This window comes from Pelodiscus sinensis, chromosome 25 (assembly GCF_049634645.1).
Source record: "Pelodiscus sinensis isolate JC-2024 chromosome 25, ASM4963464v1, whole genome shotgun sequence".
Lineage (NCBI taxonomy): Eukaryota > Metazoa > Chordata > Testudines > Trionychidae > Pelodiscus > Pelodiscus sinensis.
Window position 1 is genome coordinate 1,486,026 of NC_134735.1, and position 12,058 is coordinate 1,498,083.

Below are 12,058 nucleotides of genomic sequence, written 5' to 3' on the forward strand. Positions count from 1 at the left end.
GTGCAGCAAAACGCTCCTGTCCTTGTTCAGGGCCACGTCAAACTCCTTGTGCCCTGCTGGGGGGTCCCATGCAGGCTGCCAAGGCAGCCCCCAGCCGGCAAAGCATCCACACCCCAGTTACCAGCACAGCAGCGCCAGGCAGCTCGGCAAACTAGCCCTTCCTCCCCCTCTCTCTGTCATCCCGGGCCAGGTTCGGGGCGGACTCTCCGGGAGACGGTCCTGGAAAGTTCGCCCGTCCTCGCTCTGCTGAACGAGAGCTTCGTCAGCAGCTGGTCTCTGGTGAAGGAGCTGGAAGAGCTACAGGTGAGCGTCTTCGGAGCCTCCTGCTGCCTTGCGTCTAGTGCTGGGGAAAGGGACCCGCTTGACCGCCCTGGTCCTGGGGCCTGGAGAATTTACAGGAGGATGGGCTGGTGGCCAAGGGGCTGCAGACGTTTGGGTTCCGTTCCCTCAGGCTCTGAGCCTCACACTGCCTATCTGTGAAGTGGGTATAATGCCTCTGCCTATCCCTTTGGGTGTTAGAGACTGAGGGGTCCCCTGTCCCTCAGCAGGCTCGCGTGGGCAGGGCTGTGCCGCTGTCCTGACCAAAGCCCTACCCCCCAGCCCCGGGAGGGTGGTGCTGTGCAGATAAATGCCCGTAGCATCACTCGGGGTCTAGACAGGCGCCGGGAGGGGCTGGAGAAGCAGCTGACAGGTGATGTCCGTGCAGACAGGGCTTTGCATTATCAACTTGAGTCTCTCTCTGGACACCAGCACCTTGGCCCCTCACTAGCTCTGTGGGGGCTGCCCTGATGGGCCTGGCTGGAGGGAGAACTCCTGGGGCTCCCTGCAGGCTGACTTGGGGTGCTCTGCTGGAGGGAGGGGGTTGCTGTGCCTGCTCTGCAGATCTGGGAGAGGGTCTGTCTCCAGGGGTCTTAGGCTCCTTTTGCGGGACTAAAACCAGGCACTGATGGAGATGAACCCAGGAACGGCGCCGGAGTCTCCCTTGAAACAGCCGCGGTGTCACCAGATAGGCATCTTCTGCGCACCCCTCGGCGCGGTGGCGCGTCCTGTCTGGCTGGGGGGAGCCGACCCTGACACGGATCGCAAGTGGTGTCTGTTCCCCAGCCCGTTACTCTCCACTCTGCTCGTGCTGCACGGCCGGGCGCCGCGAGCCAGGCTCCGGAACAGCGCGTCCCGAGGCCACTGGCCGCCTGCAGTGTGGGGTATTGGCTAGCCGGGGACGGGGCAGAGTCGAGTGGGGTGTCCTGACTGCAATAGGCAGTTGGGCAGAGAAAACCCAAGCCCCTGTGTTTACGTGGCGGCTGTTGAACAGCTGTTCGGCCTGGCGTCCACTGCCCCGTCCCTGCCCCCACGGGCATCTTGCATTGCTCTTGCTCCGGGCCGGTAGCCGTGATGCCCACACACGCTCTTTTGGGGCCCCTTTTGCAGGCCAGGAGACAAGATAAATTCTCCAGCCAGCTGGCCGCCCTGCATCTGGAGAAATACAACTTCCCCGTGGAGATGATGATCTGCCTTCCCAACGGCACAGTGGTACGTCTGGGGCTGGGTTTGGGCCCTGCCTCTCCCCTCCCCCTCCTTGCCCCCCAGGCGTCTCGGGGAAGTGCCTGCAAACCGCCTGGCGCATGCTGGGCACTCACAGCGACGTGACCCTTCGTCTTGGGCTGGCCAAGGGCTGCGGGGTGACACGAGCCAGCGCAGCCACTTGTGGGCACTAAGTGCCCAGGATCTTCCCTTCCCGACTGAGCATTCGCACAGCGCTGCTTGTCCTGGGACGCAGCAAACCTGCACCCCCTGCAGCTCACAGCTGCACCCGCCAAGCGCCCAGCATGCTCCTGCAGGAGCCAGAGGAGAATTGGCAAATAGCGCTGTTTTACTGATGGGGAAACTGAGTCCCCGAGTTCTGGTCCGTCACCATGGCCTGATCTCAGGGCCTGTCAGTTCCTCCCTCCCAGTCCTGTGTCCAGCCTGCCTGCTTTAACGGCACCTGTCTGCTCACTACTCAATTCCCCGCTGCTGCGGCATTGGCTGGGCTCCCTGATGGCTGCTCGCCAGGCACGCAGGCTCCCAGCATCGGCTCCTGCCTGGCCCCAGGGCGCTGCAGCCCGCCTGCCTAGTGGCTATTGCGTGTGCAGCCCGCGTGCTCCACTCCTCCACACCCCAGATGCTCCTGCCTGGCCCTGTGTCTCTGAACAGCGGGTCCCAGCAGCGATCTCCGCCCCGCCCCGTCCTTTGGGCTTGTCGCTCGGCTTTGGGGCCACTGTCTCTTACTTGGGCTGACCAGACGCTGGGCTTGGCTCAGTATTGGCAGCTGCGACGTCCACACCCCGTCTGCAGCCCCAGGACTGAGTTAACCCTTGGACGCCTGGGGGGAGACGTGGTGTCACCGTATCGAGGCGCATGTTGAAAATGCCTCTCAGGCTCCCTGGAGTTAACTGGGATCCGGGAGCTTTTCCTGGCTCTGCCGCAGGGCTCCTGTGTGTGTGGTCCTGCCCAAAGGACCCAGGGCCTGATGTTCTCAGAAGTACCGAGCGACCCCACCCCCACGGTGGTGGATGGGAGCTGCGGGTCCTCAGCACCCTTGAAAACTTGGCCATGAATCATTTGGTCCCCCCGTTCCCATCTGTGAAATGGGAGCATCTCTGCCTTCCCGCCCACGGGGGTTCGGAGGCTTCATTCATTAACAGTTACAAAGCACTTGGAGAACCTGGTGTGACGATGTGGGGGTTGCGTTCCCGCTGCTTGCTTTGTTGTGTGGTGTGACGACGTGGGGGTTGTGTGTCACGCTGCTTGCTTTGTTGTGTGGTGTGACGATGTGGGGGTTGTGTGTCACGCTGCTTGCTTTGTTGTGTGGTGTGACGATGTGGGGGTTGTGTGTCACGCTGCTTGCTTTGTTGTGTGGTGTGACGACGTGGGGGTTGTGTGTCACGCTGCTTGCTTTGTTGTGTGGTGTGACGATGTGGGGGTTGCGTTCCCTCTGCTTGCTTTGTTGTGTGGTGTGACGACGTGGGGGTTGCATTCCCGCTGCTTGCTTTGTTGTGTGGTGTGACGATGTGGGGGTTGCGTTCCCGCTGCTTGCTTTGTTGTGTGGTGTGACGATGTGGGGGTTGCGTGTCGCGCTGCTTGCTTTGTTGTGTGGTGTGACGACGTGGGGGTTGCGTTCCCGCTGCTTGCTTTGTTGTGTAGTGTGATGACGTGGGGGTTGTGTGTCACGCTGCTTGCTTTGTTGTGTGGTGTGACGATGTGGGGGTTGCGTGTCGCGCTGCTTGCTTTGTTGTGTGGTGTGACGACGTGGGGGTTGCATTCCCTCTGCTTGCTTTGTTGTGTGGTGTGACGACGTGGGGGTTGCGTTCCCGCTGCTTGCTTTGTTGTGTAGTGTGACGACGTGGGGGTTGCATTCCCTCTGCTTGCTTTGTTGTGTGGTGTGACGACGTGGGGGTTGCGTTCCCTCTGCTTGCTTTGTTGTGTGGTGTGACGACGTGGGGGTTGCATTCCCTCTGCTTGCTTTGTTGTGTGGTGTGACGACGTGGGGGTTGCGTTCCCGCTGCTTGCTTTGTTGTGTAGTGTGACGACGTGGGGGTTGCATTCCCTCTGCTTGCTTTGTTGTGTGGTGTGACGACGTGGGGGTTGCGTTCCCTCTGCTTGCTTTGTTGTGTGGTGTGACGACGTGGGGGTTGCATTCCCTCTGCTTGCTTTGTTGTGTGGTGTGACGACGTGGGGGTTGCGTTCCCTCTGCTTGCTTTGTTGTGTGGTGTGACGACGTGGGGGTTGCGTTCCCGCTGCTTGCTTTGTTGTGTGGTGTGACGACGTGGGGGTTGTGTGTCACGCTGCTTGCTTTGTTGTGTAGTGTGACGACGTGGGGGTTGCATTCCCTCTGCTTGCTTTGTTGTGTGGTGTGATGACGTGGGGGTTGTGTGTCACGCTGCTTGCTTTGTTGTGTGGTGTGACGATGTGGGGGTTGCGTTCCCGCTGCTTGCTTTGTTGTGTAGTGTGACGACGTGGGGGTTGCATTCCCTCTGCTTGCTTTGTTGTGTGGTGTGACGACGTGGGGGTTGCGTTCCCTCTGCTTGCTTTGTTGTGTGGTGTGACGACGTGGGGGTTGCATTCCCTCTGCTTGCTTTGTTGTGTGGTGTGACGACGTGGGGGTTGCGTTCCCTCTGCTTGCTTTGTTGTGTGGTGTGACGACGTGGGGGTTGCGTTCCCGCTGCTTGCTTTGTTGTGTGGTGTGACGACGTGGGGGTTGCGTTCCCGCTGCTTGCTTTGTTGTGTGGTGTGACGACGTGGGGGTTGTGTGTCACGCTGCTTGCTTTGTTGTGTAGTGTGACGACGTGGGGGTTGCATTCCCTCTGCTTGCTTTGTTGTGTGGTGTGACGATGTGGGGGTTGCGTTCCCGCTGCTTGCTTTGTTGTGTGGTGTGACGACGTGGGGGTTGCGTTCCCGCTGCTTGCTTTGTTGTGTGGTGTGACGACGTGGGGGTTGCGTTCCCTCTGCTTGCTTTGTTGTGTGGTGTGACGACGTGGGGGTTGCGTTCCCTCTGCTTGCTTTGTTGTGTGGTGTGACGACGTGGGGGTTGCGTTCCCGCTGCTTGCTTTGTTGTGTGGTGTGACGACGTGGGGGTTGCGTTCCCGCTGCTTGCTTTGTTGTGTGGTGTGACGACGTGGGGGTTGTGTGTCACGCTGCTTGCTTTGTTGTGTAGTGTGACGACGTGGGGGTTGTGTGTCACGCTGCTTGCTTTGTTGTGTAGTGTGATGACGTGGGGGTTGTGTGTCATGCTGCTTGCTTTGTTGTGTAGTGTGACGATGTGGGGGTTGCGTTCCCGCTGCTTGCTTTGTTGTGTTATGGGTGACTCCTGCTGTCCTGTCGTGGGCCCCGCATGCGTGCCTCAGTTTCCCTGGGCACTGCTCTGCTGTTCAGAGGGGGATGGGACTTGCAGGTATGATTCACTGAGAGCGAACGCAGCCCATCAGCCTGAGTCTGAGAGGGGGTGTGACCAGGTGACCCCTTTGGTCCGGGAAGCCAGCCAAAGGGGGAGGCGGGGCTGCCTGCAGACAGGGCCCTGAGCCCCCTCTCCTCAAGCTGGGTTGACTGACAGCTCCTGGGTCCTGTGCCGACCCGTCTGTGCTGCACTGTGTCCCTGCAAACCACTAACCCTTCTGTTCTGCCTGCCGGCTGAGTCACCTCTGGCTGCAGGGGAGGTGCAGGGCTGAGTGACTCTCTCCGGCCCCGCCCCCGGGGACACCTGGGAGTTGAGGTGAAGGGCGAACCAGGTACTGGACAGCTGTAGGCTAATGCACTGGATGGTGCATGTTCCTGGTAAGCTGTCCTGCCAACGTGCACCTCCTTTGCTTTCCCAGATTCACCATATCAATGCCAACTATTTCCTGGACATTACTTCTATGAAGCCTGAAGAAGTTGAGAGCAGCATCTTTAGTTTCTCCTCCAATTTTGAAGATCCTTCCACTGCAACCTACCTCCAGTTCCTGAAGGAAGGGCTGCAAAGAGCCAAACCATTCCTGCAGACCTAAGAGGGTGGGGGACGCCCAGCAGTGGTGGCCAAAGACCATAGAGTCCCTTTGATTAAGGGAATTGGTCCTAATCTACAGCATGGACATGGCCCTGGTACTGAAGCGTAGAAGATTCTAGGTCTGGAGTCTTGATTCTAGAATCCATCTTTTTAATACTTCACTTACCTTGTCCTTTTGCGTTTAGAGGACTTCTGCAGGAGCTAAAATACTTTGATTTCGAAGCTGAAATGCGAACTCTGTGGCGATGTCTCAAAGTCTGGTCTGTTAGCAGCCCTCTTGTTTTCTGACTTCAGTAAAAAGGCTGCACCATCCGATAGCTACATTGACTGAACCCTAGAAATGCTGGTTATCCAGGGCCTCGTTTCTGCCCCCATGACTCTTGATGAGCAGCACGGTGCAGTAGTCCCAATGAAGGTCGGCGCTCACGCTAAGTACTACTCTGTGTGACAGCCTTGTGGGACTGGCTCTGCAGCGCAGAATGCTTCCTACCAGCATTTTGCAAACCACACCAGTTCTCTTGGCTTCTCCGTGCAATTCAGGGTGTTGACTCTGGTCTATAAACTGGTGTGTATTGTGCTCCTGGGTTGTGGAGCTGGCTGTCCGGCCACTGTAGCAACTCACCATCTGCTAGAAGACCTTTGCTGACCATGTGTCTATCTGAAGGTAGGTTGTTGCAACTCGAGAGCCTTCATGGCTGGAAATAATCCACTCCCAGGTCTGCTAGAGCCCGTCTTGGTTGTGCTTTGTGGCCTGGTATAACACCCGTTTTATTGATTCAAGATTTTGCCTTAAAGGGGGATTATGAAATTGTTATGGTGCTATTGGCCGTGGGAAATTGATCAACAAATGTGTCTTCAATGTTGGTCAGCGCCTTGCGAGTTTTCATTCCGTGAGACGTCCCGGACCTGGACCTGGACCTGGACCTGACGTGCCAGGGTCATCCAAAAGTTCTCCCATTTCCTGTATGATCACAACATGCTACTGCCCAGATTTATTTTCTTTCCACATTTCCAATTGGCATCATGGAAATGAATCACCCAGTCCTCCTTCAGAAGCAAAATGCAAACGTTTCTTTTGAAATGGGAGGCTCATAGTGTTTCCTGCAGGTTGCCTCCGGTAAAACTGAAAAGTGTGTTTGTTTTCTTTTTACTAACTGCTTTGAAAGCTGCACCTGAGAATTTTCCAAGTGCAACAAATGAAGGAGAACTTGCCCAGACAAAATACTTTTGATCCTTCGTCTCTAACCATCCCGAGTATTATCACTTACTTTATACAAATATAACATGGCTTAAAAGTGGGGGTGACATTTAGTTAAGAACATAGAGACGAAGCTGAGCTCACAAAACGCAGCTGTTACCAGTGATAGGATAACGCTGGATTTTGCACAAGAGTGGCTATACTGGGTCAGAACGGTGGTCCATCTCGCCCACTGCCCCATCTTCCAGCAATGGCCAATGCCAGATCTTTCAGAGGGACTGAAAAACCAAGGCAGTTATCAAGTGATCCATCCCATTGTCTGGTCCAGCATCTGGTCTTTAGAGGTTTAAGGACACCCAAGCATGGGGTTGCATCCTTGGACCTCTCCTCTATAAAATTCTCTAATTCTGTTTTGAACCCTGTTATAGTCTTGGTCCACAGGCTGTGTCTGTGCATTGTGAGGATTTGTGTTTGATTTAAACCTGCTGCCTAGTCATTTAATTGGTGACCCCCTCGTTCTTATGCAAAGGGGTAAATAACACTTCCATGTTCACTCCCTCCACACCATTCGCAGTCGTAGAGGCCTCGGTCATATCCCCATTACCCGTCTCTTTTCCAAGCTGACCAGTCCCCAGCTGGTTTTATCTCCTTACTCACATTATGGCCCTTTTCTGAACCATTCCATTGCTAATATCTCTGTTTTGAGATGGGGGATTAGAAGTGTGCGCACTATTCATGGCGTGGGCGCACCCTGGATTTATACAGTGGCATGATGATCTGTGTTGTCTTATTATCTAACCCTTTCCTAATGGTCTCGAACATTCTACTTGCTTTTTTGAGTGCTGCTTTACATTGGGCGGATGGTTTCAAAGAATTAGACTTGATGGCTTCAAGATCTCTCTTGAGCGGTAACGGCTAATTTAGATCCCATGGTTGTGTGTGCACAGTTAGCATTGTTTTCAAAATGTGCATTTATCAACACTGAATTTAATCTGCCATTTTGTTGTTCAGTCACCCAGTTTTGTGAGATCCCTTTGCAACTCTTCAGTCTGCTTTGGACTTACCTCTTGTGAGCAGTTTTGTGTTCTCTGTAGACTTTGCCACTTCACTGTTTCCCCGCTTTTCCAGATCACAGCACTGGTCCCATTACAGGTTCCTGGGGGTGCGTCTACATAGCACCCGAAACTCGAAATAAGGGACGCAAATTGCGTAGCTCATTTTGTCATTTGGTGCTGTCTACACAATGCCAAATTTCGACATACAGTGCTATTTCGAGCCACCCCTTACTCCTCGTACGATGAGGTTTACAGGGATGGTGAAATAGCGCGTCCGCTTTATTTTGAAACAGCAGACACGTTCAAAAGACCTCTGGTATCCCGAAATAACTTTGCTGTGTAGACATACCTTGGGAGACCCCAGTTTTTACCTCTCTCCATTCTGAAAACTGACTTTTTATTCCTACCCTTTGTTTCCTGTCTTTTAACCAGTTACCAATCCACAAGATGGCCTTCCCTCTTTACCCATGACTGGTTGGCTTTCTTAAGAGCCTTTGGTGACGGACCTCATCAAAAGCTTTCCCAAAGTCCAAGAACACTATATTCACTAGATCGTGCTTATCCATATGTTTGTTATCCCCTCGGAGAAGTCTGATAGATTGGCGAGGCATGATTTGCCTTTACAAAAGCCATGTTGATTCTTCCCAACAAATTGTGTTCATCTGTGTGTGTGAACATTTTAAAATAGTATCACTGCATTGCAGTCGTCATAAACAATTACTTTTGTGGCAGCTGGATTTTAGTGCACATTCCTGTTGGTAGGTCAGAAGAGACGGAGCATCAGTGGTAAACAATTAAAAGCAATCAATTGCTGCTGGCAAACAACAGGGCTGTTGTCCCCTTTTCTGCTCTCTGAAGCACATTTTAGTTCAAATCACACTCCAGGGACCAAATACAAAACCCGCCCCCAACGCCCTGAACTGTTTGAGTCTCTCGTTTTCCTTCCTTCGCGGAGTGTGTAATCCATGACAAAAAGCTCCTCTTGCTTACCCGGGAGATGTCTCCCTGTATCAGCTTTCTAACTGTTGTGTGGGCTCCTGCTAGCATCTCGAAACTCTGGACGTGCATTACAGACTCCGGCTTGGCAGCATCTTTGCTGGCGGTTGTGACGGTAAGCCCTGTCCGCTGTGTAAACGGCATCGTCTGACCAAGAAGAACTGTGACCACAGTGCAGCTGGCTTAGCCCCCACTTCCTCCCCCCGTGTTAAAGGGAGTCTGCTGGCTCAGGCTGCAGTTTTTTTTCACTTAGCACCCTTTGGAAATCCTGGGCTTAGCCTAGACCCAGCCTTTGGGGAGTTTCAAAACTTGATGTAATTAAAAGCACTTTAATCAGGGGCATTAACGGTCCAACCATCCCTTGGATAAATTAGGGCTGTGAATGTTTAGCCATAATGGGTGTGGGCTATGGTTAATCAGTGGGGGCTGGAGGAGCCCCCCCCCCCAGGCTCCAGGCATGCTGTGGGCAGGGATGCACAAGCCCAGATGGAACAGCCCCCATCTGTGGTGGTTGGGGGGGGACACTCCAGCACAGCCTCCCCCCTGCTCGCCCGGTTTAATTGGTCAGCCAGTTAAACATAACGTTTAACCAGTTAACTGATTAAACAGGATTTGACATCCCTAGTGTAGATATCTTTAGGCTGAGGAAGGAGATCAGATCAGATGCTCTTCCCTCTGTCCAGCTTTGCAATTACAGAATCGAAATGCAGGGTTCCCGAGGAAAGGCTAGAGACTTTTCTATTTCTCCAGGCATGAAAATAGTGCGATTAAAACATACATTTTCCAGGGTCCTGTCTCCATTAGAGTCTCCTCATGGCTGTAGCGTTAAATCCGTGAGAAGTGCTATGTACTGTAGAAGCTGTAAAAACCATTTTCATATTTAGCTAAAAGCCATCTTGTATATCAGAAACCATTTCAGCTTTTCTCTCAAGCACGTAAACCAAAGTAAACTTTCTGTCACCCCGTAAAAAAAGGCCTACAGAATGGGCTATTGATATGTGTTAATTGGGCTGGTTGGAACAGAAAATGTACTCCCTCGCACCTGTCCGCCATCTTGTTGATAAGGCTTTGTTTTTCCAAATTTAATTAAAAATTTCTGTAATTGGATGCCCTAACGTCAAACTGTTTGGTTAAGGGTATAAAAATACTAAAATTAATTGTATTAGTAGCTTTACTGGGTCTGGCTCTGCTGTAACCACGTTTGGCTCATGCTGTGCTTTATTAATTAATAAAGCTGCTTGTTAGCTGCCTAAACACAAAGAAGCGTGTTTTTGCTTCAACAGTACTCTTATTCGGAATCTCCTAAGTTCATAGTTTACTGGCTGAGCTGCATCAGCTGGTGCTAAAGACCATGCCAATGGGAATGTCTCACCACAGTAGTACGATACAACTGGTGAAAGCATTTCCCTCGCTGTTGTGCTAAAGCACATCAGTCACCACAGCAGGATAACCAGAATTCACCAGGAAGCAGTGTTGAGAACTTTGGGATACATTCACAAAGGCCAAAGTGCCGCATTCACGTGGCTGCAGGGTAAAACCTTCCACTAGTACAACACTGAGGCTACGTCTACACTGGCGTGATCGTGCGCAAAAACTCTTTAGCGCAAGAGTTCTTGTGTTAAAGTAGTTGTGTAAGAGAGAGTCTACACTGGCATGTGCTTTTGCGCAAGAGCATCCTTGTCAGTGTAGACGCTCTCTTGCGCAAGAGAGCTCTGACGGCCATTTAACCATAGGACATTCTTGCGCAAGAAATTCATGTTGCCTGTTTACACTAGCCTCTCGCACAAGAACAGTTGCGGAAAATGGCTTATTCCTGAGCGGCAGCGGCAGAGTTCTGACGCAAGAAGCCCTGATTTCATACATTAGAACATCAGTTTACTTGCGCAAGAACACATGGACGGTGTAGACAGGCAGCAAGTTTTTATGCAAGAGCGGCTGCTTTTGCACAAGATCGCGCCAGTGTAGACACAGCCTCATGAGTGTGTCTAGACTTAATGGGAATTAGAACGGTCGGGTTGACGCTGATTAATATGACACCAATGGTTCTCTAAGGCAGATAGTGCCTAAGACATTTCCAAATTAGTTTCAAAACCCAGACCTATGTTGTGTTATCCATAACATTGTCCAAACTGGCTACATTTTCCTCTTGCAACACTGAAACAGGCATTTCTCCTACCTAAATTGGAATCAACTAATTAGAAATTAAGCATGGTGGGAAGAATTCTTGTTGCTCCAAAAATTAGCAGTATACTCCAGCTCAGAAGCTATTGTATGAATCTCAAAGAGTCTAATTCCAGTATTAATCTTGTAACGGTAATGCTGCCTAAAAGAACAAATTGCTATTTTTACTTGTGTAATCATCTATCTAATTTTGAGAGGTGGACTCTGAACAAAAGCAGGGTCTTACACTTTTTCAATATGTGCCATTTTTCATATTTTTACTACATACTTCCTAAGCTTTTATAGGTGGTTTTGCTATATCTACAGAGGATGAAGTAGAAGCATTTTTTTCCCTGATCATCTGTGCTTTGTGACGGTCTGATCTTAAATTGCAAATGGGTCAGGGCTGATTTCTGACAGTATTTCAGGAAAAAAAAGTATTTCATTTCTTCCCCCTCTGGGAGTTTTTTTAATCAGTTTGTGTAAAATTTATTTTCGCCTAGTACTCTTGCCTAGAGACAATTCACATTTAGAGGTGAATGTTCTCAAATAGTGTATTTTTTACAAAGTAAATGTTTCAGTTCTAATGTGTGTGTAACTAATTTTAAAAAGTTGTAGTCAGACTATGCTGGACAGTTTCTGTAGCTGCATTTGAGAGATCTCAAGGATTACTTAGTCATTGATTATCTATTTAGTGTGGTGGAGAGAAGAAATACTCTGTTGGGTAATACCAGCCAGTCTATAAATCAGGTACATACCTTGTCTTAACCATTGACACTCTTCTCCATTATGTGTTCCCTAGACTTTACTGGTGTTACTGGTAATAAGCTAATACACAGACAGAGGTCAGTGTGGAAAATTGTATGCACAAAACACCCTAAATCCTCATTCTTTCTAAAATGGCTTTACATATTTAAATACCTGATTATGGCTTTGTTACTAGCCATACCTACAGAAAAAGCATTACATTAGGCATTAGCTCAGTGTTCTGGGTGAGCTTTCTAGGTAATCTTTGTGAGAAATGTTCTCAATTTTACCAGCTGTACCAGCTTAGTTCACTTTTTTCCTGTAATAAAAATCTGGAAAATACATGCTTGTCATTTTGAGATGTTTGCTGTTTGACTGAAT

General features: G+C 51.1%; 1 protein-coding gene across 1 annotated transcript in view; it reads left to right on the forward strand.

The window, feature by feature from the left end:
* The window catches only part of SELENON (selenoprotein N), a 28,473-nt gene extending 16,454 nt beyond the window's left edge, over window positions 1-12,019 (forward strand). Inside the window, exons 10-12 of the mRNA XM_075909170.1 lie at window positions 191-303; window positions 1,429-1,530; window positions 5,352-12,019. Coding sequence (XP_075765285.1) covers window positions 191-303; window positions 1,429-1,530; window positions 5,352-5,522 — 386 coding nt within the window. The 3' untranslated portion in view covers window positions 5,523-12,019. The remainder of the gene's footprint in view (window positions 1-190; window positions 304-1,428; window positions 1,531-5,351) is intronic.
* The last annotated feature ends 39 nt before the right edge of the window (window positions 12,020-12,058 follow it).